The sequence below is a fragment of the Babylonia areolata genome, chromosome 3, assembly GCF_041734735.1.
Source record: "Babylonia areolata isolate BAREFJ2019XMU chromosome 3, ASM4173473v1, whole genome shotgun sequence".
NCBI lineage: Eukaryota > Metazoa > Mollusca > Gastropoda > Neogastropoda > Buccinidae > Babylonia > Babylonia areolata.
In genome coordinates, this window is record NC_134878.1 from 57,328,050 (window position 1) to 57,352,135 (window position 24,086).

General features: G+C 42.7%; 2 protein-coding genes across 2 annotated transcripts; one reads left to right on the plus strand and one right to left on the minus strand.

Annotated features, from left to right (window-relative positions):
- Window positions 1-1,551: 1,551 nt before the first annotated feature.
- On the minus strand, window positions 1,552-13,524 carry LOC143280643 (RNA 3'-terminal phosphate cyclase-like protein). The gene is made up of 9 exons (XM_076585369.1): window positions 13,325-13,524; window positions 11,871-11,942; window positions 10,036-10,211; window positions 9,497-9,571; window positions 7,926-8,050; window positions 6,812-6,937; window positions 4,793-4,952; window positions 4,328-4,431; window positions 1,552-2,232 (listed from the first exon to the last, which is right to left on the minus strand). The coding sequence occupies exons 1-9, from the start codon at window positions 13,464-13,466 to the stop codon at window positions 2,058-2,060; spliced, it is 1,155 nt and encodes a 384-aa protein (XP_076441484.1). The 5' UTR covers window positions 13,467-13,524; the 3' UTR covers window positions 1,552-2,057.
- Window positions 13,525-14,311: 787 nt separating this feature from the next.
- On the plus strand, window positions 14,312-20,214 carry LOC143280140 (DNA excision repair protein ERCC-8-like). Its single transcript, XM_076584708.1, is given in 5 exon segments — window positions 14,312-14,422; window positions 15,880-16,097; window positions 16,671-16,771; window positions 17,499-17,692; window positions 17,694-20,214. Coding segments are annotated over 4 exon segments (750 nt in total). The 5' UTR covers window positions 14,312-14,422; window positions 15,880-15,924; the 3' UTR covers window positions 17,976-20,214.
- The last annotated feature ends 3,872 nt before the right edge of the window (window positions 20,215-24,086 follow it).

Below are 24,086 nucleotides of genomic sequence, written 5' to 3' on the forward strand. Positions count from 1 at the left end.
ACTTTGACCTGTATCTGGCTGGCTGTCTTGTCAGTCCTGTCTCTGTGTCTCTCTCACAAACACACACACATGTGCACGCACACACACACACACACACTCCCTCATCCTGATTGTACATTCATTTGCTATTTGTGTTGTTTTTTTTCCAAATATGATTTCTAATGTATTGCTTGTAATGATTGGTTTTTGTATATGCTATTTGTGTTTTTCCAAAATGACATATTTCTTGTGTATTGCTTGTAATAGGTTATTTTTTCCTGCCTTTTTTAAAAAAATGATCTTTTCTTCATTTTTTTTGCTGAGGGCAGGATAAAAAAAAAAAAGCTCCATGAGCTTATTCTTTTACCCTCAATAAAGATCTTTCTTTTTTTTTTTTTTTTTTAGACTTGACTTGATTTCACAAACACATATATACATCATAGTACAATCACACCACACACTCATGTGCAGTACCACCAAATGACACAGGTGTGTGTGTGTGTGTGTGTGTGTGTTTGTGTGCTGGAGCCTGGGTATGCACGTTCGTCGAGAGGGAGGGATGGGCCCTGTGAGATTGCAAATTGTTGCATGTGTGTTGTTTCTCTGTGCATGTACACTATATGGGGAAGGAATCCGTTTCATGGGAGGCACTCAGAGCCCACTACATGGGGAGGGAATTTGCGCCATATGAGTACTATACTTCTTTCCATGCGTGTGAGTGTGCCTGTGTGTGTGCAAGCATGTGTGTGTATGTGTGTGTGCGCATACGTGTGTGTGTGTGTGCGTGCTGTGGTTTGTGTCGGATATTGTGGTAAAGCATTTTAAGCTGACTGAAAGTGCTATATAACTGTACTACTATTCTAAGAAGAAGAAGAACAAAGAAACAAAACACTAATTTTCTCTTTTTTTCAATATGCATTTAATCATCTCCTTCCTGTCGCAATGCACATTCACAAACACTTCAAGTACCATCAATAACACACACACACACATACTTACAAGCATTCAACAATGAAACTTACTTTATATGTAACCCTAATCCCCGCACACATACTCGCACACACACTCATACCATAATGGCTATATACAGAGTGTCATATGCATACAAGCACACAACAGGCACACACAGTATAATTTGTCTTTCTGTAGCATATGAATAGTTCCATCACTGCTCTATTGGACACATGGTCATCAACTATCAAGCTGACCCAGATCCAGACATCAGTTGTCTCTGGGCCGCGTGGGAACAGTTTTGTTGTATCTTCTAGCTGCAATATCATATTGTCTAGATGAGTCCAATGCTGGCTGGGTCTCTGGAACCAGGCGGTGGACTTATTGATGCTGCTGTAGCCCAGAGATCAAGGCTTGCTGATGTTGCTTCAGGCCAGAGATCTAGGCTTTCTGATATTGCTGTAGCTCAGAGATCCAGGCTTACTGATGTTGCTGTAGCTCAGAGATCCAGGCTTACTGATGTTGCTGTAGCCCAGAAATCTAGGCTCATTGATATTGCCATAGCCCAGAGATGTAGGCTTGTTGATGTTGATGCTGCCCAGAGATCTAGGTTTGTTGATGATGCTGTAGCCCGAAATCTAGGCTAGTTGATATTGCCATAGCCCAGAGATCTAGGCTTGCTGATGTTGATGCTGCCCAGAGGTCTAGGTTTGTTGATGCTGTAGCCCAGAGATCTAGGCTTGTTGATGATGCTGTAGCCCACAGATCTAGGCTTGTTGATGATGCTGTAGCCCAGAGGTCTAGGTTTGTTGATGATGCTGTAGCCCAGAGATCTAGGCTTGTTGATATTGCCATAGCCCAGAGATCTAGGCTTGCTGATGTTGATGCTGCCCAGAGATCTAGGCTTGTTGATGATGCTGTAGCCCAGAGATCTAGGCTTGTTGATGATGCTGTAGCCCAGAGATCTAGGTTTGTTGATGATGCTGTAGCCCAGAGATCTAGGCTGGATGATGTTGCCATAGCCCACAGATCTAGGCTTGTTGATGTTGATGCAGCCCAGAGATCTAGGCTTGTTGATGTTGCTGTAGCCCAAGGATCTAGGCCTGATGTTGCTGCAGCCCAGAGGTCTAGGCAGTGCGCTTGTTGATGTTGCTGTAACCCAGCCCCAGACACGTCAGCATCACTTTGTCCTCTCCCCCCTCCCTCAAGGCCCCCCCATCCACCCCCACGCCCTGTGTCTCAGCACCTTCCACTTTGAACACCACCTGCAGGAAGGAACGCATGTGGCGCAGGAACTGTACTCTGCAACAAAAACACCACCATCATCATCAACTGTATATCACTTTCAACAACAGCATCACTAAAAACATCTGCAGCAACATCATCAACTATCGATATACATCACCTGCAACAGCAACACTCTACAAAAACAGTGGTGGTGATATGACAGAGCGGGACAGAGGGAGAGAGAGAGGAGGGGGGATGAGGAAGTGAGAGGGGGTAACAGAGCAAGAGAGGTGGACAGAGGGAGAGAGGGGGAGACAGGCGGGGAGAGAGAAGACAGAGAGGGATGAACGAGAGAGGGGGACAAAGAGAGAGAGAGACGTGGGAGAGGGACAAAGAGTAGAGAGGGACAGAGGGGGAAAGACAGGGACAGAGAGAGAGGGGGGAGGAGAGATCGACACAGATGTTTTTCTGGGGGGTTTTTGTTGTTGTTTTTTATTATACATAAGTCACCTTTATTGAAGCCACAAGGGTAGTCATTAATTCACAGAGATGAAGATACAAGAGGTATTAGTTTGATAGAACATCAGTACAAACTTTATAGAGGTTTTAAACAGTTTTTATTCGGTAACTCCCAACATGAAAAGGCACAGTCAATATCTTGTTGTATATATATATATATAAGCATAACATTAAAAAAGTGTATGTTGATAAAGAAAATGTTTTATTCTACAAAACTGAACTCTTTTTTTTTCAATAGCTTCTTAGACAGAGATGAAATATGTTTGGACCAATAGAGATTATTGTCAATGATTAGCCCAAGAAGTTTATGAAAATCAACTTCTTCTAGCAATTTATCAAAGACTTTGATATCAGTTAATCTGTGCTGTATGTTTTGACCTTTTTGTTGTGTTGTAACTAAGTTGGGACTTAGGAGAATGTAGGGCCATATGATATAAATCAGTCTATTCAACGAGATGATCTACATCCTTTCCTTTTGTAAACTGATGCGCAGTGTACTGGCATTGAGTCTCTGTTGTGAATAGTATGATCAGCAAAAAGTTCACAAAGTGATGAAACAAGCAAAGGAAGATCAATACTATAATTGAAAGCAACACTGATCCTAAAACTGATCCCTGTGGAACTCTGTATTTAATTGTCATGAAAGAGGACACAGTAGAATCTTTAAAATCAACTTGTCTTCTACAGAGGTAGAGAGACGGGAAGGGGAAGAGGGACAGGGGGACAGAGACAGGGACAGGAGAGAGGGGGGATCAGAGGGGAGTGGGTGGGGGGGGGCAGAAGGACAGAGGGGGAGATGGGACAGGACAGAGGGGGGCGGAGGAGAGAGAGATGGAGAGAGATGGGGACAGGACAGAGAGAGAGAGATGGGGACAGGACAGATGGGAGAGAGATGGGGCAGGACAGAGGGGGAGAGAGAGGGAGAGAGATGGGGACAGGACAGATGGGAGAGAGAGATGGGGGCAGGACAGATGGGAGAGAGAGATGGGGACAGGACAGGGGGGGGGAGATGGGGACAGGACAGATGGGAGAGAGATGGGGCAGGACAGAGGGAGAGAGAGGGGAGAGATGGCGACAGGACAGAGGGGGGGAGAGAGATGGGGGCAGGACAGAGGGGGGGAGAGATAGGGACAGGACATAGGGGGGGAGGGGGGAGAGAGATGGGGACAGGACAGAGGGGGAGAGAGATAGGGGCAGGACAGATGGGAGAGAGAGGGAGAGAGATGGGGACAGGACAGATGGGAGTGAGATGGGGGGGATACAAGGACAGGGGAGAGAGAGGGGACAGGGGGGAGAGAAGGACAGAGGGGGAGAGAGAGGAGACAGGACAGGGGAGAGAGAGGGAACAGGGGGGGGGTGAGGGGGGGGGAGGACACAGAGAGGGAGAGAGGGGAGACAGAAGGACAAGGGAGAGAGGACGGAGGGATTGGGGTAGGAGAGAAGGACAGAGAGGGAGAGAGAGGAGACAGAAGGACAGAGTGGGAGAGAGAGGCACAGAAGGAGAGAGAGGAAAAGGGGACAGAAGGACAGGGGAGAGAGAGGGGATGGGGGTGGGGGGGAAGAGAAGGACAGAGGGGGAGAGAAAGGGAGAGAGAGGAAACAGAAGGACACAGAGAGAGAGAGAGAGGTGGAAAGAGATGTCAGGACGTACGTGTAGGGGGAGAGAGGCCCCATCAGCACTTTGGACACGTCCTGCTGTCCCAGGGCCATGCACAGCAAAGCTACACACTGTGACGTCGAGTCTACACAGCCCCCCTGCACACACACACATACATCTCCATGTAACGTTAAGTTCACAAACACAACCCCACCCGCCTGCACACATAAACACACACATACCTCACCATATAATGTCAAGTCCACACACACACACACCCCTGCACACACACACATACATCACAGTGTAACGTCGAGGCCACACAGACCCTCTGCACACACACACACACACACACACTCATTATATATCACCACATGATAGGTCACACCACTGACACAAAGACAGCTAGACAGACACAGACAAATACATCGAGAGAGTCAAAGGTAGCCACAGGCAGACGCAGACAGCTAGACACCAACAGACAGACAGGCAGGAGTGCCATGCGGGGCAGTGACGTACCCTGTAGATTTCCTCCAGAAGCTGTACTGCAGCGGCCTTGCCGATGTCATCGGGCACAGAGGGGGGGTCAGATGACCCTTTCGGCACCGAGCAACTCTCTGCTGTCAGGAACGCTCCATTCGTCGTTTCCGCCACCAGCGTGATTCCAAAGCCTGGGGACCTGCATGGCATTACACGTGGCACGTTGTACATGGCCATGGCATTACATGTCACATGTTGTACATGTCCATGTAATTACACATCACATGTTGTACATGTCCATATAATTACACATCACATGTGACATATATCCGTGTCATTACATGTGAAATGTTGAACATGTCCATGGCATTTCATGTCAAATGTATACATCCAAGTCATCAGACATATAATATGATATTGTAATGTCAATGCCATTACACATCAAATGTTGTACATAATGATACTCCTATTACTACTACTACTACTACTAGTACTACTACTACTAATAATAATAATGATAATAATAATAACAATAATTAGTACATATTTGGTGCAAACTCTCCGTTGAGTGTGGGAGGAGACAGGCATATGACTATGCTTTGTCTTTTCCAAAGGCCATTTTGAAGAGGTGGATTTTTATGGACAGAGCTTAGTCAAGATATCCACCAAGTTTCTGACATAATTTTGAAGGATGACACCAGGATTGGAGACAGTCCAGGTACGGTCCAAAACATGACTTGTCACAGACGTTGAGCCTACAAATAAGGGTTCTGCCTTGACATTGTGAAGTCTGAGCTTGTCATAATGTCAACTAGCATCCATTCCTTCACTGCAACAATGCATATCTCCATGTGCTTGCAAAGAATAGGAAAACAACCTGCTGAAGAGCCTTTTCGGAGTTGGGTGTCATCTGCAAACTCATGAAAATCACAGTGATGCTGGCTAATGATGTTGCACAGTGGTTGAGTGTAGAGACTAAACAGTACTGGACCAAAAACTGAACCTTGGGGAACAACTTATCAAATAGAAAGAGAGCTGGATTCTGAATGAGAATTTGAGATGAACACCCTTTGAGTGCAGCTGGAAAGGTAAGATTCATGCAAGAAATTCTAAAAGTATGATGAAGATAGTCAATGAGTCTATGTCATTACACATCACGTTATACATATCCATGTCATTACTTGTCACATGTTGTACATGTCCTTGGCATTACATGTCAAAAGTTGTACACATCCATGTCATAACAATATAATATTTTACATGTCCTTTCATTACATAAGTTGAACATGTACTTGTTGTTACATGTCAAATGTTGTACACATCCATCAAATCACATGTCCCATGTAGTACATGTTCATGTCATTATGTGTCATGTTATACATGCCCTTGTCAATACATCATACATGTCCCATGTTGTACATGTCCATATCATTACATTTCACATGTTCTACAAGTCCACATCATTACATGTCACATGTACATATCATTACATGTCACATAATCTACATGTCCATATCATTACATGTCAAATGTTACACATGTCCATATCATTACATGTCAAATGTTACACATGTCCATATCATTACATGTCACATGCTGTAATACCCATGGCATTACACGTCACATGTACATGTCCATGTCATAACATATCATTACACGTCACATGCTATACATGTCCATACCATCACAAGTCACATGTTGTAAATGGTCAAATCATTACACATCAAATGCAAATGTCCATGTCATTACACATCACATGTACATGTCACAAGTTGTACATGTCCATGTCATCACATGTCACGGGTTGTACATGTCCATGTCATTGAACATCAAATGTACATGTCCATGTCATTACACAAACGTACATGCCAATGTCATTACACATCACATATTCTAATATCACTCAAAGTGAAAAGATGCTGAATTAAAGAAAGAACACATCACATATTGTACATATCTATGTCACATCATGTCAAACGTTGTTTTACTACAAGAGAACTATGACGCAAACTATGTCCCAAGTCTATGCAGGATTCCCAGACGACTAAGTTCACTGACTTTCCAGAGTGTCGCCCCTTGCAGCAGTCAGTGGTGATGAAGACGTCGGGCAAGAAGGAGGTGAGCAGTCCCTTGGCCGCCTCCACCATGCGGTTACAGCAGGTGGGAGACACACGCACCGACCACCTGCCAGGGTCAAGGTCAACAACACACACCTTCTTCCTTACAAACACACAACACAGATCAGGACACAAAACAGTCACACACCCAGGACACACATCACACAGATAGTATGTATACACCAACAGACATACAGACAGGACACACATCACACAGGTCAATATATACACAACAGACACAGACTTAGGACAAACATCACACAGATCACAATACACAACGGTCACACCAAGAACACACATTACACTGATCACAATACACAACACACACATCAAGAACACACAGCACACAGATTACAACACACAACAGACACACCACGGACACACATCACACAGATCAATATACACAACAGACACACCTAGGATACACTGCACACAGATCACAATACACAACATACAGCTAGGACACACTACACACAGATCAATATACACAACAAACACACATCCAGGACACACATCACACAGATCAATATACACAACAAACAAACACCTAGGACACACTGCACACAGATCACAATACACAACAGACATACAGCTAGGACAAACTACACACAGATCAATATACACAACAAACATACATCCAGGACACACATCACACAGATCAATATACACAACAAACACACAGCTAGGACACACATCACACAGATCACAATACACAACAGACACACATCCAGGACACACATTACACAGATCAATATACCCAACAGACACACACCAAGGACACACTGCACACAGATCACAATACACAACAGACACACACCTAAGACACACATCACAGAGATCACAATACACAACAGACAGAGAGACATACACCAAGGACACACAACACACACACACATATATCTATATATATATATATATATATACATATATACAACAAACACACACCTATGACACACAGCACACATATCAGGATAAACAACAGACACATACAAACCTTACACAAGACATACAGACAATCGCCACAGACACACACACATCACACAGCCAAAGGATACGCAATTCCTCGAATTTTCTTCACTTTGCCAGCTTGCAAGAACTGCAGAGGTCGTAGCTTCTGTCTGCAGGGACAGCGCAACAGCACTTTTCCTCCCCCCTCAGGGGCAGCTGCTCGCTGTAGGATCTGAAACACGTGCAAACACCAAGGCTATAGTCTGACTGAGCTGTGCTGAGTACAGATCTATGGAAAGCCATCACTGCTGGTCCTCATCTCTCTTGAGTTTTACTGAAATTGATGACAATGTCACCCTTGTTTATGACAGGTATCCACAACATGTAAAACATATGAAAACCCTGGACTAGTTGAGACACAAACCTAGGGCACATATCACACAAATCATAATAGTTAACTCACTCGCTGCCATTGTCCGCATATGCGGACATCGTCGGAGAAAGCGTTGGATGCCAATGTCCGCATATGCGGACTTGGATTTTAAAAAGTTGTGCTGTCGGAGTGACGCGTCGGATGCGAAAATCAAAAGCAGATGTGATATCTTACGTCACCTCTGGTCAGCTTTTCATTCACACACGCTGCGTGTGTGTCGCGATAAGCTCAACCGCACTTGATAACAAAGCGTGCCCCCTGTCAGCTTTGTAAGTTGTTTGACAAGATGGCGTCACGGCGAAGTGTTCGACACGGTCGGAGAGGTGAAATGTTACTCAGCGTCGAAGATGCTTTGGAAATGATCCAAACTGAAGGCTCTGATGTCGAAGGAGATAATGTTGATTCTTCGGACAGTTAATTTGAACCAGATCCCGATGATCTAGAAACAGATTCGGCCACTGAAGAGAGTGTTTACAATGGAGAGGAAAGTGAGGACATTGTGCCAGCAGATGAGACAGACACAGACGACGAAACCACTGAGGAAATGGACGATTTTGCAAGTGTTTTCACCAGTGATTGGACTGACAATTTTTCCTTTTTCCCTCTTGCACATCCCTTCACTGGCATACCAGGTTTGTCAGCTGACTGGCCAGTCAACACCCAGCCGGTTGAGTTTTTTTCTTTGTTCTTTGATTTTCATTATGTAGAGACAATATTTTTTCTTGTATGGGTGAATTTCAACTTTCTTCACCACCTGTTCATACTTCATTGCATGCACTAGGTCTTCAGTTCCTCAAATAGTGTTAGAATGTGATGTGGAACATGTTGGTGTACCTTTCTGATGGGTGCAAAAATGCTAAAAAACACACTAAATATGGATACCGCGATCAACATCAAGACGGTGAGTAAATACTTTGATTTTTTGCACACATATGGAACAACATTCCTTGCATACATATACTAAATATCAATTGTCTGGGTGTTTATTTGGTTTTTTTACAATTTTTTCCCCATCCTATACAAACCCTGGGTTTTCAGGGATTGGCAAGGGCAAAAACTCTTGGCATGGAGTGAGTTAATACACAACAGACATACACCTAGGACACACAACACAAATATCAGTTCACACAACAGACATACTCCTAGGACAACACAAAACACACATATCAGTACATACAACAAAAAAACACCCTCCCCCTCCCCCGCCCACCTCCCCACAAAACCTGTATACACACACACACACACCTTCAGCTCCAAACCCTCATCAGTTCCTAAAAATTTTGTGAGGACAGGCAAAGTGGAACGCCTGATCTGATCCACCTGAAACATGAAACACATTACGATTGTCAACATACATATATCACCCTTATCAGTTATCATCAAGCAAGTTGTCAACATATCACTGTTATCACAAGATACATTGTGATTGTCGACATATCACTGTTATCACCAAGCACTTTCTTAACATATCTTTGTTAGTCAGTGTCATCACATAGCACATTATTAACATATATATCATTCTTATCACCAAGCACATTTCATCATATCACTTTTATCACATGGCACATCATGACTGTCAACATATCATTGTTATCAAACAGCACATTCTGTCATACTCATAGTGACTGTCAACATATCACTGTTATCTGAATCAGAGAGACAGTGACACAAGAAGCAGTACAGACAGAATCAGAATGACAACAGAAGTACAGACAGACAGGGACAACAGGCAGACAGACAAACAGGGCAGAGGCACAGAGCCAAACACAGGGAGCGTTACTAACAGAGGGGTCCATGAGAGTGTTGGTGACGCCGGTCAGGGTGATATTCAGAGGGTGTTTGGTGAAGGGAGCCAGACACAGCAACACCTCCAGGTAGTAACCAATGGACCGCTCGGGGTTACACTCATGGCTCATCTCCCCTCCCATCAGCAGCCCTGGGCGGTAATGCAGACTCGTGCCTAAACATACACACACACACGCACACAAGTTTCAAGTTTTGATTATGCTTTCACTCCTGTTGGAATATGGAGGACAACTACAAAATAATGATTTCATGCCTATTTCCAACTGCAAAACTGTGTCACAAAGCATTTGAGAAAACATAAATGTCTTTTACCCCAAAAGAGTATCTGGACAACATTTACAGCTAGCTCCTTGTCATACGCCCAAACAAATGCTAAAGAAAGCTGATTTTTCGCCATTTAAAAACACACATGACTTAAAAGTTAAATATATCAATCATGTTCACCGTCACACGCAAAATCTGACCATTCAGTGATTCACGCCTTCATGGACAAGTTTTTGTCACAGCCCCATTCTCCAAACAAATGCATTTTTTTAAATCAATGAAAGCACAATAAAATTTCTTCTTTTCCATGGAAAATATATACATTAAATTAGCGATTTCAAAACAAACATTTGATCTAATCTAGAATGCGACTGTCTAACTACTGCTTGAGCCCCTGAAAGAAAAAGGTTTGCATTAAAATTATCAGTCTGCCTAGCATTCAGCACTGACGTGAATAATTTTCCAACACAGCTGAACGGTGTTATTCCCCTATAATAATCACAGTCACGTTTTTCACCTTTACCTTTATACAATGTTAAATACCAAGCCCAATACCCATTTTTCTGGTATTACACCTTCAACCAGCACCTTGTTAAATAATTTACAATATGTCTGTAAGCAAATGGATGTTGCTGATGATATATTCATTACGAATCACATCTTCGCCAGCACTGTCACCTTTCTTAAGTAAGTGTTTTAATGGTTGAGGTAATTTCATCTTCAATGATTGGTGTGTTTAAACTATCATTATGCAATCAAATATCATAATCATATCAGTGTCATACTTTCTCTTCTCCTTTTCCCTCTACCTTTCATACTTTCTCCCCTACCCCACACCCTCAGCAACCCTGACTGTTTCATTCTAACTCTCCTCTTTTTAGTTTTTCTTCTTTCTTTCTCTGACCCCTCTCATTGGCCTCCCCCACCCCCACTCCCTAAACCCATCCCCTCCTTCGAATTCCTGTAGTCTGCCAAGCTTTGTCTTTATACTGTGACCACAAACTGTCTGTCATTACCAAGCTTCGTCTGCATACTGTGATAATGCACTGGCTGCCATTGCCAAGCTTTGATATTCACACACACACACACACACACATAAACACACACACACACACACACACACACAATCTAGATATTATCTAGATGGCTTGATGTAAAAAAGCAGTTGTTGCTTATTCAATTACCATCTTGAAATAAAAATGTTGACTTGACTCGGCTTCACACACACATACACACAGCAGACAGATACCAAAACATGTTTGACACTCATCTGGTGTCTTACATGTTTCAATTCATCTTTAACTTGTTTATTTAAAATCTTTCAAACCTTTGTGAATCATATCATATTCACCTTTTTTTTTCCCCTTTCCAGTTCATACAAAAACTGATAAACTGTACCATACTGATCCCTTTTCACTCCACTACTGTCTTACTCTTAGCTAGTGGCCAGTTTCAGGTTTAGTATTAAGAAATAACATTGTTGTGACAAAATCTGTCTGAGATTGTGAGAGAGAGAATGGGCACAGACAGGTTGACAGAAGCACCTTACCTGAACGGCTCACAGAAATCAATGAGCCATTTGTTAGTCCATCCACTAAACGTAACAGGTTTGCTTCAAACTCTGGAAAAAAAACAACAACACTATAATATAGTATATTACAAATCAATATAGGTCAAGATCAACATCAATGTTAAAATCACTACTCAGACTAAAGTAAATACTTATCATTGTGCTAACTACTCAACAGCCAAACCAGAAAGTGTGCAAGCTCTAACAAGTGTGCAAGCTAACAAGTGCACACACAGCAAAGAGTCATCAGCATTTGTATCTTCTTTTTTTTTTTAATACTTTCTAAACCAGTTGCTGCAGTCTCAATACAGGTAATCATAATGCACATTATATGTGTCACTGTTTGTATACAGGTATAATTTTTATTTTTTATTTTTTTATTTATTTTTTTTTACAAACATTAATGTGTATATTATAGATACTAAGATAGATATATGTATCTGTCCTGTAGATCTATGTAAATATGATTCATAATTATTATACAATACCATACACTGATACAGACATGTGCAAATATATTGCATAAGATGATAAAGGAATAATCATACTTTATTTATGGACCTATACATTATGTAATGATGCATTATATTTATAATTCACATTTATTAAAGCACACACACTACAATAGACTACTGGAGAGTTCCATGTTTACATGACTTATAGACGTGCTTCACATGATCTGTGCTCATAAAGCTGATTATTGGCTCTCCAAAATTTCAAGCAATAAACGCAATCGAGAGAGGCAGAACGTGTGAAACAGCAGACTTCTTTTTTTGATTTGTTGCTCTTTCATTGTGTGTGCATACGATGGCACTTCATTGACCAGAGTATAGGAATGGAAGCTATCAGTATCAACTGAAGAAATGGAAGACAGCACATGTTTGCTGCTTTTGTGTATGCCAGTCCCTTTGGCATTGCTCAAATTTCGATTAAAAGTTAAGATGTGAATGTGTTAAGATCCAAGATATTACAAATCAACATTAACTTATTCTTCTTTTTCTTCGTGTTGAGTAGCCACAAACGACTTGCTCTTTCTTTCTTTTTCTTTGTGCTACTTCCATTTAGAGGGATGCTGTATTTTCCCTTGGTGATGAACCCCTCAACCCCTCCCCAACACCCCCCAAAAAACAACAAAACAATAGATTTTCCTTAAGCTGTTATGGGAGTAGCTGCATCAGTGCATGTGGAACTTTCAGCAAGCTATCATGACAGAATTGAATTTTGGGGGGTGCGCTCATATTTTATAATTTATTACAAGTCAAACTCAAAGTAATATTTCAGTTCATTTCGATATTGTGGAGCACACCTTTCCGTCTTTAATGATAAGGGTCCAAGATGATGGGATGAAAATGTAGCTATACTGCTGTCAAACACTGATGTTTGTGGAAATAAAGGCAAGACTGCGAAGACAAAACCACGTGAGTAACACATACCTTTCAAGCCTGGTTCTTGCTCTCTACTCCTGATCTTCTTTACAATGACACTTCTGCCACTGACCGTTGCGAGCACCAATCTTTGTCGAAGGAAATTACTTCCTTCGAATTTTAACAAGTGTGCTTCATTACTGTTCGCCATCTTTTCTCTGACAAGGTAGCTCCGTTTTCCTCTTCTCCACTGTTTACCGTGCTTTCCCACGTGCACCGGAAGTGCAACAGTTGCGTCTTTCTAGAGAAACCATGAGGAAAATAGGATTAAACCGAATATGCACGAGGTAGCAACATGAGGAGCAATGAAGTATGTAGAGACAGGCCGACACAATCTACAAGGAAATGCTAATCTGCGCTTTCCATCAGCTATACGAGTTCAGGCTTAAGGAAATTGTTTACAATTGTAGCCTTAAGCATTCTAACAAGGTATGGTGTATTTCATTGTAAACTCGTCAATCAGTTTCAATAAAACTGTAATTTGCGGGGTCAGACCTGGCCCTCCTGGAAGGGCTCTGAGAGATCGTGTGGCAGACGCCAGCTCTACTACACACCAAGCTCCATGACTCCAGACAGGATTTGGAGAGGACGACATCATTCACCGATCAGGCGGGCTGGACTAACACCGTGGAGTCAGTGGCGAATAAATGAGAAGAAGAAGACTGAACTGAGAACTCATTGAAGTGCTCCATCTATCTATCTATCTATCTGTCTGTCTGTCTATCTATCTATCACACACACACACACACACACACGCGCGCGCGCGCGCGCGCATTACGCATGTTCAATCAAGTCCGGTTTTTTGTTTTTCTTACATTTTGAAACTTTTGGTCGTTTCCGACCGCTTTCTGTAAATTCGGCAGAGTAGCTGGAACGGAAGCGAAAGGAAAAAGGAATTTTGAAGCTTTTAACGCAAAGCAGAAAGTGGTGCAACATGCTTCGTCTGCTGAGTGAGAGACAAAACGGTGTGACGTCTCCTTTACTTCTGAGGAGAGCGCAGACAGCTCGTCGCCACTTTGATTTGGAGCTCAGCAAAGACACGGAGGTTGAAGATTCTCATACAGGAGGCATAAACTCGCTGGATTTGGATGTTGCGGAGAACAGATAGTGAGTGCATGTGTATTGATCAGTATTGAACTTTTATACATTTCATGAATATGTGTCGATCAATATAGTCAGTACATTCTTTTGATCAATAAAGTTAGCACATGCGTATTTAAAGTACGCGTATATTGACCAAAAACATAACGAAGTACACATACACTGTTGATTCAAATTTACAAAGTACATGAGTATTGATTAAATACATTGTACTGATCAATATAGTTAGTATTTGAGTATGCATTTGTCTTGATCATTGTAATGAGTTTTGCCATCGAGTATAGTATATCACTCCAGACCAGCATAGGCATTAGACTAGAGCATTGGTGTGCTTCATGCCTGTGTAGAGAGTAGACCACTCCTGACCAGCATGGACTGGAACATTGATGTGCATCATGTCTGTGTAGAGAGTGACCACCCCTGACTAGCAAAGGGTGCTGATGTACATCATTTCTGAGCAGAGTAGACTAGCCCTGACCAGCATGGAGTGTGCCAGTTTTCATGTAATGGTGTGGTGTGTGTGTCAGTATACATGAAAAGTTGTGGTGTTGTGTGTGTCAGTACTACATCCACATGTGTATTTACTGTAATGTTCAGGTGCTGTGTTAGTCAGTATGCATACACATGTACAGAGTATAGGTTTCATGTTATTCATCAGTCATTGACACAGCATACAATTTTGAAATGACCCATCAGTGCGGCAGCCAGTCAGTCACTTGACTTGAGTGTCATGGACAAAGTACAAATTCAGTAACAAATTTGGGGGGCTTAGGGTGACTGATTGGGGTGCCGAGGATGGGAATAAGGGGTTGTTTTTCCTGACCTGTTAATGTTCAAAATGACCAAATGATTGTGTGGTGAAATGGTCACATGGTGGTGATAGCCTGTGGTTTCCTTAACCAAACCAGAACACTGCATGTAATGTTATGGAGCTGAGTGTGTCAGTATACACACAGTGTTCCCAAAAATGTACATATGTGCGTAAATGACGCACAGATTTACAACTTTGACGCACAAAATTTTGTACTAGGTGTGTCTTCACTGATGTACTAGGTGTGTCATCACTGACTGGTGTACAATGTGTGTTGCTTCTGACTGTTATAGTTATACTAGGGGTGTCATCATTGAATGATGTACTAGGTATGTCATCACTGACTGATGTACTAGGTGTGATGTCACTGATGCACTAGGGGTGTCATCACTGACTACTAGGTGTGTCATTACTGACTGTACTAGGTGTATCATCACTGATGTACTAGGTTTGTCATCACTGATGTACTAGGCGTTTTGCTTCTGACTGATGTACTGGTTGTATCATCACCATCTGTACTAGGTGTGTCATCACTGACTGATGTACTAGGTGTGTTGTCACTGACTGATGTACTTGGTGTATCATCACTGATTGGTGAACTAGGTGTGTCATCACCTGACTGACGAATTCTCTGTGTCATCGCAATGTCCAGGTGGTGGACACATTCACCTTCAGTGATCTGGTACACTGTCACCACATGTCACCTGTTGCACGGAAGCACTCTCTGGTGGCAGTGGGGGCTGGGCGGTGCACGGTCAAACTTGTGGACGTCAGATCTGGCTCTGCCTCCCACCAGCTCAAAGGCCACAAAGCTTCTGTCTTGTCCGTGCAATGGTCATCACGCCACGAGTTCCTGCTGGCCTCAGGAGGGTGGGTGCTCACTTGTTGCCACTGTTTTGACATTGTTGTATTAATTAACGTGGGGTCACATGTCAGTCATGTCAGTATTGATTAGTGTTTACTGAAGGTCCGTTTGATTTGTAGCATTCAGTTGTAACCAACAAAAAATTTTTTTTTTCCTTCTGCTTTGATAGAAACACACAGAACTACTGTCCTCTGACTAAAGCTGCCACTTAACAGTGCTGTTTTGTTGTGTGGTTCTGTTGGGTTTTTGTGTGTGTGTGTGTGGGGGGGGGGTTGTTTTTTTGGGGGAGCTTTTTTGTCTGACAACAGTTTGTGTTTAGCCGTTTATCACTTGTCAGCACATTGTTGATCACCTGTCACCACGCTGTGATCACCTGTCACCACACTGTTCATACTCTTTTATCAAGTGTCACCACACTATTGATCAACTGTCACCACTGTTCATACTCTTGATCAACTGTCACCACATAGTGATCATCCGTCACCACACTGTTCACACCGCTGTCATCTGTCATCACACTGTCACTACACTATCAACAATTTTTGTTCACACTGTCAACAGTCCATGTTGTGTTACAGGTTGGACAAGAAGGTGATCCTATGGGATGTGAGAAAATCCAAAGGAGAACTGATGATGTTGGATCAGCACCGTGATAGACAGGCAGGCAGCTCACGTTGCGGTGAGTAGACACCCATAAATGTTGATCGGTAGACAGCCATTAGACAGCCATAAACACTGGTCAGTAGACAAGTCAGTAGACAGCCATAAAAATATACACTGGTCAGTGGACAGCCATTAACACTGGTCAGTAGACAAGTCAGTAGGCAGCCATATTTATATACACTGGTCAGTGGACAGCCATAAGCACCGGTCAGTGGACAGCCATTAACACTGGTCAGTAGACAGCCATAAACACTGGTCGGTCGACAGCCATTAGACAGCCACAATCACTTGTCAGTAGACAGCCATAAACACTGGTCAGTAGACAGCCATAAACACTGGTCGGTATACAGCCATTAGACAGCCATAAACACTAGTCAGTAGATAGCCATTAGACAGCCATAAACACAAGTCAGTGGACAGCCCATAGGTGAGTAGACGGTCTGTAAATACTAGTCAGCAGACAGATATAAACACTGGTCAGTAGACAGCTATAAATACTGGTCAGTAGACAGCCATAAACACTTGTGAGTGGACAGCCCATGAACACTAGTGAATACATCGTGTTTGTATATATGTGTGTGTGTGCACACTTGTTCCCGTATGGTGATCATAGTATTTATGGATGTTTATGTATATATGTATGTATGCTGTTTTTGTTATGAATGCCTCAAGCTCTGTGCATTATCATTATTTTAAAAATTAAATTACAGTAAATCTGTATTTTTGTTTCCACATTGTTTCAGACAAAACGGCCCATAACCACACTATCAACAGCATTCACTTCACTCCGGATGGCCTTCACCTGGTGACCTATGGCACTGATCACCAACTCCACTTGTGGGATACCAGCTTTGGTGACTTGTTGCCAGTGAATTATGGGGTGGTGGAGAACACAGTGAAGAAAGCATTGCAGATGGAGGTGGTGGCTGACTGCTCCCCCCGCGCTCCTCTTCGTTCCCTCCAACAGCACCATCCGTCTGTATGACCTGTTCAAGGGAGAGCAGTTGACCACTCTGAGTGGACACTACTACAATGTCAACTGCTGCGTGTCTCACCCCGACTCTCAGTTCTTGTTCAGCGGTGGCAAGGACCACAACCTGTTGGTGTGGACGCCCCACGTTGAGAGGGACCAGCAAGACGGTGCTTCCTCCTCGCCTAAAACACCCGCTGGCTCAGCGGCAGTGACTGCTGATGCCTGGAGCAGTGACGAAGAGACTTGAACACCATGTGACAGCAGTGACAAAGAGACTTGAACACCATGTGACAGCAGTGACGAAGAGACTTGAACACCATGTGACAGCAGTGATGAAGAGACTTGAACACTGTGAGAGCAGTGACGAAGAGACTTGAACACCATGTGACAGCAGTGACGAAGAGACTTGAACACTGTGAGAGCAGTGACGAAGAGACTTGAACACCATGTGACAGCAGTGATGAAGAGACTTGAACACCATGTGACAGCAGTGACGAAGAGACTTGAACACCATGTGACAGCAGTGATGAAGAGACTTGAACACCATGTGACAGCAGTGATGAAGAGACTTGAACACCATGTGACAGCAGTGACGAAGAGACTTGAACACCATGTGACAGCAGTGATGAAGAGACTTGAACAATATGTGATAGCAGTGATGTAGACGAACACTGTGAGAGCAGTGATGAAGAGACTTAACACTGTATGTGGCAGCAATTTTCCTCACCCTTCACACATGCTGACAGGGCCACAGTGGTCATTGCTAATGCCTGGAGCAGTGATGAAGAGACTTGAACACAGTGTGACAGCAGTAATGAAGAGACTTAAAGTTAAACACTGGGTGCATGTGAGAGCAGTGGTGAAGAGACTTGAACAATCTGTGACAGCAGTGATGAAGAGACTTGAACAATCTTTGACAGCAGTGATGTAGAGACTTGAATGATGCGTGACAGCAGTGATGTAGAGACTTGAACGATGTGTGACAGCAGTGATGTAGAGACTTGAACACCATGTGACAGCAGTGATGTAGAGACTTGGAACAATATATGATAGCAGTGATGTAGAGACTTGAACGATGCGTGACAGCAGTGATGAAGAGACTTGAACACCATGTGACAGCAGTGATGAAGAGACTTGAACAATTTGTGACAGCAGTGATGAAGAGACTTGAACAATCTGTGACAGCAGTGATGAAGAGACTTGAACGATGCGTGACAGCAGTGATGTAGAGACTTGAACGATGCGTGACAGCAGTGATGTAGAGACTCAAACACTGGGTGCATGTGAGAGCAGTGATGAAGAGACTTGAACAATATGTGACAGCAGTGATGAAGAGACTTGAACAACATGTGATAGCAGTGATGTAGACTTGAACACTGTGAGAACAGTGATGAAGAGACTTAACACTGTATGTGGCAGCAATTTTCCTCACCATTCACACATGCTGACAGGGCCACAGTGGTCATTGCTAATGCCTGGAGCAGTGATGAAGAGACTTGAACACAGTGTGACAGCAGTAATGAAGAGACTTAAAGTTAAACACTGGGTGCATGTGAGAGCAGTGATGAAGAGACTTGAACAATCTGTGACAGCAGTGATGAAGAGACTTGAACGATGCGTGACAGCAGTGATGTAGAGACTTGAACGATGCGTGACAGCAGTGATGTAGAGACTTGAACGATGCATGACAGCAGTGATGAAGAGACTTGAACGATGCGTGACAGCAGTGATGTAGAGACTTGAACACCGTGTGGCATCAGCGACGATGACACAGCTGTTCACAGCACACTTCAAGTCCACATGTTGTGGTGTGAAACGAGCCCGTGGACTCTCAGTAACCTCACAATGGTAAACACACAGTACTGACACTGTGGCAGGCAGATGAGCAAAGACCACTCTTTCCCCTTTACTTGGTTGTGCATAGCACGTGCCTTTTGATGTGCACAAGCCAGAAAAGAACTCTAACACAGCACCAGTTTGTTAAAAAGACATATTCTGTGGTGTTATCAGGTATTATAGTGTGCAGGTAGTGTCACCTACACCACCCCCACCGTGTCCCCATCCCTTCCCCCCGACCTGACCCCCCTTTCTTATCTCCCTCCCTGCTCCATCCAGTCCAAAGTCCAGCCTTTGAGGTCGCACTGACACCGCGCCACCCTCCTTCCTTTCACCTGCCCTCACCCCCACTCCCTAGTTGGCTGTCTTTGTTTAGCGGGTTCGCCATAACCTGGCCCAGCTGTTGAAACACATGCAGTTATGTGATGCCTGCCGCAATCCCTCTGCTGAAGTAGATGTCGGCATGTCAGAACATTCCAGAAAAGTGGTCTGTCTTTCAAGTTGTCCCCCCCCCTCCCCTGCTTTATGTTGGAAGTGGTTTATGTCAGGCTGTGTGTTGCTCATGGTGTGTAAGGTGTCCTAAGTATGGTGAACTGCTTGTTTGGTGAACTGTGTGTGCTGTATTGGGAAGTAAAAGTAAACACTCTAATAAAGACCACTCCATGTGGCCCTGCTATTGGTGTAAGGAGAGAGTGTGAGCAAGTGAGTGCCACATCATAATCGATCCATCGTTCCCCTCTCTGTTCCCCTCTCTCTTGGAATCGAACCTTCTTTCCCCAGTTTTTACACATGCATATATATCTGAAAGCAACACATTAAATTTTGTTTTGAAACTAAACACATTGGCAACAATCTATATGCATGCACAGATGGCTAGGGATTGAAAGAGAGAGAAATAGATATATATCCATTGGCTGGATACCACAGCTTCATGTTAAAAACATGCATTGTTTTTAACTAATTGTCACAGACAAAAAATACTTTTTTAGCCTCAAATTCAAAATCAGTATCATGCACTTTCTACATGCATATATTATACACAGCATGATGTGACAAATCAAAAGTTATGAAAAGCTACCCAACTTTTGCTATGAAGACAAACTTCAGTGGAGTGAAAATCATTTGTTGTAGTCTGTTCAGTGGATAATTTATGCAGAACGAATATGGCAACGCACAGAAACACATCACTGATGAATGTGGGAAACGTGTGAAAGATCAAACGGAGCTTAAATTTATGAAAAAACAGAACAGTTATTGGAGTCAATGATGTACCACACGCTTTAGGCACAGTAACACGGGATGAAAGAAGATGGGAAGGAGATCAAAGAGAAACTGTAGGATTGGTAGGGCAAAATCCTTGGGCCAGCTACTGCTCTTTAGTTTATCAAAGTGACAACATGCTGGACATTGATCAATCATGAACATGCAATCAAAACTGGACCACAAATTGTATAAGTAGTGTGTGCACAAGTGTTCATTGTTGTGAAATCAACAAAGCACAGCTGGCTCATATCACAGTGCCATCAATGATTTTTTTGATTTTTTTATTTATTTATTTTTTTTTTTTTTTGAGGAAGGTAGCAGAATGGTTAAGATGCTTTTCTGCCAATACTGTGTCTGTGAAGGACTGGATTTGAATCCTGCTCTCGTGTATTTTTTTTTTCCAAGTTTGGCTGGAAAATCAAAGTAAACAGAGCATCTTGTCTTTAAGATGAGCTGATAAACCATGGTAAAAAAAATAAAATAAAAGAGAGAGAGAGAAACTGAGGTCTTGTGTGCAACATGCACTTGGCACAATGAAAAAGAACCCATGCAACTAGAGTGTAGTTATGTCCTCTGGCAAAATTATGTCGAAGAAATCCTATCTGATACTGTGATAGGTATACAAAATATATGTATTCACTCAAAGCCTGACTAGCAGGTTGGATTTGCTGCTGTCAGGCAACTGCCTAGCAGATGCGTGGTAGTGTATATGTCAGAATGCAGTGACACCTTGAGAAACTGAAAGTTTTAAAAAGTGAAATTCAATCATTTGGTGCAGAAAACACCTGGGTGTTGTCCTTTGAGGTCTGAGTTAATGTCAATGCCATGATGCACAGAAAGTTCCAAAGTATAATTCTCACACATTCTTATATTATGATATTCATCTTTTTCTGTCTTTTCGCATGTTCCAGGAATATATATCCAACTTAAGGTGTTAACTCTCTGAAAGTGCAGCGTGAATGTGTGTTGAAGTGATGGTTCCATCGTGTTACAGTCTGACACCATATCACAAAGACCACACTAAACACATCAATTATGGATTCTTCACCTCAAACTCTTCTCACTGCTTGTGCACATATACTTTTTAATTAATCACATTATCAAAACTCCTTGAAAACTGTAAACCAAGTACAGCACTGAGTCAAAAATGCAACAAAATCGGTATCCCACTGGCAATTGATAGTAAGAACAAAGAACCCATAATTAGCATGGCCAGCATGCTGCATTAGTGAAAAATGTGACTTGTCTTGAAAAATCAAAATGGCTAAATTAACACTCAGAATTTATGAATAACTTGCTATCGTGCCTCAGCGGGAAACGTTTTCTGTGAACTTGAATCTTAATGTAGAGAATAATTTCGGGAACTGTTATGCATACAATGCATCATAATTTTATCTCAACAGACACGGAGTTGCAGCAAATTAAACTTCAGAGCCTTGTTTCAAGTTTTGACTTCAATTCTTCTTCTTCTTCTTTGTTCATGGGCTGCAAATCCCACATTCACTTGTATGTACACAAGTGTGCTTTTACATGTATGACTGTTTTTACCCGGCCATGTAGGCAGCCATCTTCAGGGGGAACTTAAATTCAAAACCAGCCAACATGTTACTCAGTTTGCTATGGAAGCAGATGAGATCACTCAGTGGCACAACAACCTTCAAGAGACATCGGGTTGCTCTCTGTTTTGTAAACACCCAGGCACAATAATGCTGTTAATCATGTGCCTTTCGTTATCATCCCCCCCAAATAACATTTATTTATATCGTGTATGGTAACACCTGGCAGCTGCATGCTCCGCATGAGGAGTGTATGTATATTGATTGTCAGTTGAAATAAGAAATACAATAAAATCTCTGCACACACGCTGCCCTGCTGTTCACTCTTCAAAATCTATTCATCTTGACATGACTTCAGATTGTTGCCCCATTGGGCTTTTTCCAGAAGACTTAAAAGGGAGAGAGGTAAAACACACAGCTGCAGGCATTGATTATGCTGGTGGAGATCTGATCTGTCTGTACAGCTCCTCGTTGTATGTGTGTATTTCTCGAGTCTGTGTCAGTGTGTGTGTGTGTGCATATGCGTATGTATGTGTGTCTTTTATGTTCTTTTTTCGTGTATTTTATTTAGTATACCAGCGATAGTGCAGGCACTGTGCACCCACAGTGCTCAAGTTATCTATTATCCTTGGAATTTTTTTTCTCTCTCTCCCTCCCTCTGTCTCTCTTCCAATCTTTCTCATTTAGGTATACATATTTTGTTTCAGTTGTTCATCTGTCACATGTTGGACCTTTTCACAATATGTCCTGTATTCTGTATTATGTTTGTTTGATTTGTGTTGAACATATATAATATGTATTACACAGGGCCGGGACTGGGAGAAAAAAAATCACACAATTATGTATTTGTTATCCTCAAAAATAGAAAATTGTCAAGTCAATCAATCACCGAACCTCAGACCCTGCATTGCAGTTCAGTTTTATTACCTTTTATTAAGTATAGGTTTAACCTCAACCACCTTCCAGCTGTCTAGTATTCTGCTTTTCACTATATTTCTGGTTTCCTTCTCATCACGCCCAAGAAGAAGAAGATCATCATCATCATTATCCTTGGTACAGTCACATATTGACTACTGTGCCCCGTGGATGCGTGGAGGTGGGATACCTTGGCCGAAAGTATAAGACTTTGATAAACGAATGATAATTGCGGGAATTCTACTGTATGTGGGTTTTTGCGGCATATATATGCTTTCGCTTTGCCTCCACTCAGGGGTTTGCCGATCCTGGCCATCCTAGGGATGAGCCAGGCCCAGGCCCACTTCTTTTTTTCCTGCAGTTTTGGGTTGCCCAGCGTGTTGGCCAGATCTCTTTTCCACCCCCTTAAAGTGGCAGATGTGGTGTGGTGCAGGCCTGTATGGATCAGCACGCGTTCTCTAATGTTTTCTTAGTACTGAGAATAACCTGTGATATCTTAAATTAATACTTGTTTTCAGCTTGAAACTGAAACTGAAACTCGGAGGAAGGAAACGCGTCTCACACACGGACTTCCGTGGTCTCACATGAAGGCGATTTATTGATACTTGACTCTCGACTAAACACACACGCACATTACCGATACATACACATTACATTTCTCCCCAGATATTTCACACAAATAAGTAAAATATGGGGCATGATCTGTTGTTTTGTATCAAATCTTTCCTGTAAACTCAATGCGCATCAGTTGAAGGGAGACCATCAGGATTACCAAATCGTAAAATGTA

Coding starts and splice junctions, on each gene's coding strand:
- LOC143280643 (XM_076585369.1), bottom strand. CDS start 13,466: ATGGCGAACAGTAATGAAGCACACTTGTTAAAATTCGAAGGAAGTAAT. Junction 10,212..11,870: donor GATTTCTGTGAGCCGTTCAG/GTAAGGTGCTTC, acceptor GTGTATGTTTAG/GCACGAGTCTGCATTACCGC. Junction 6,938..7,925: donor AAGAAAATTCGAGGAATTGC/GTATCCTTTGGC, acceptor TGACCCTGGCAG/GTGGTCGGTGCGTGTGTCTC.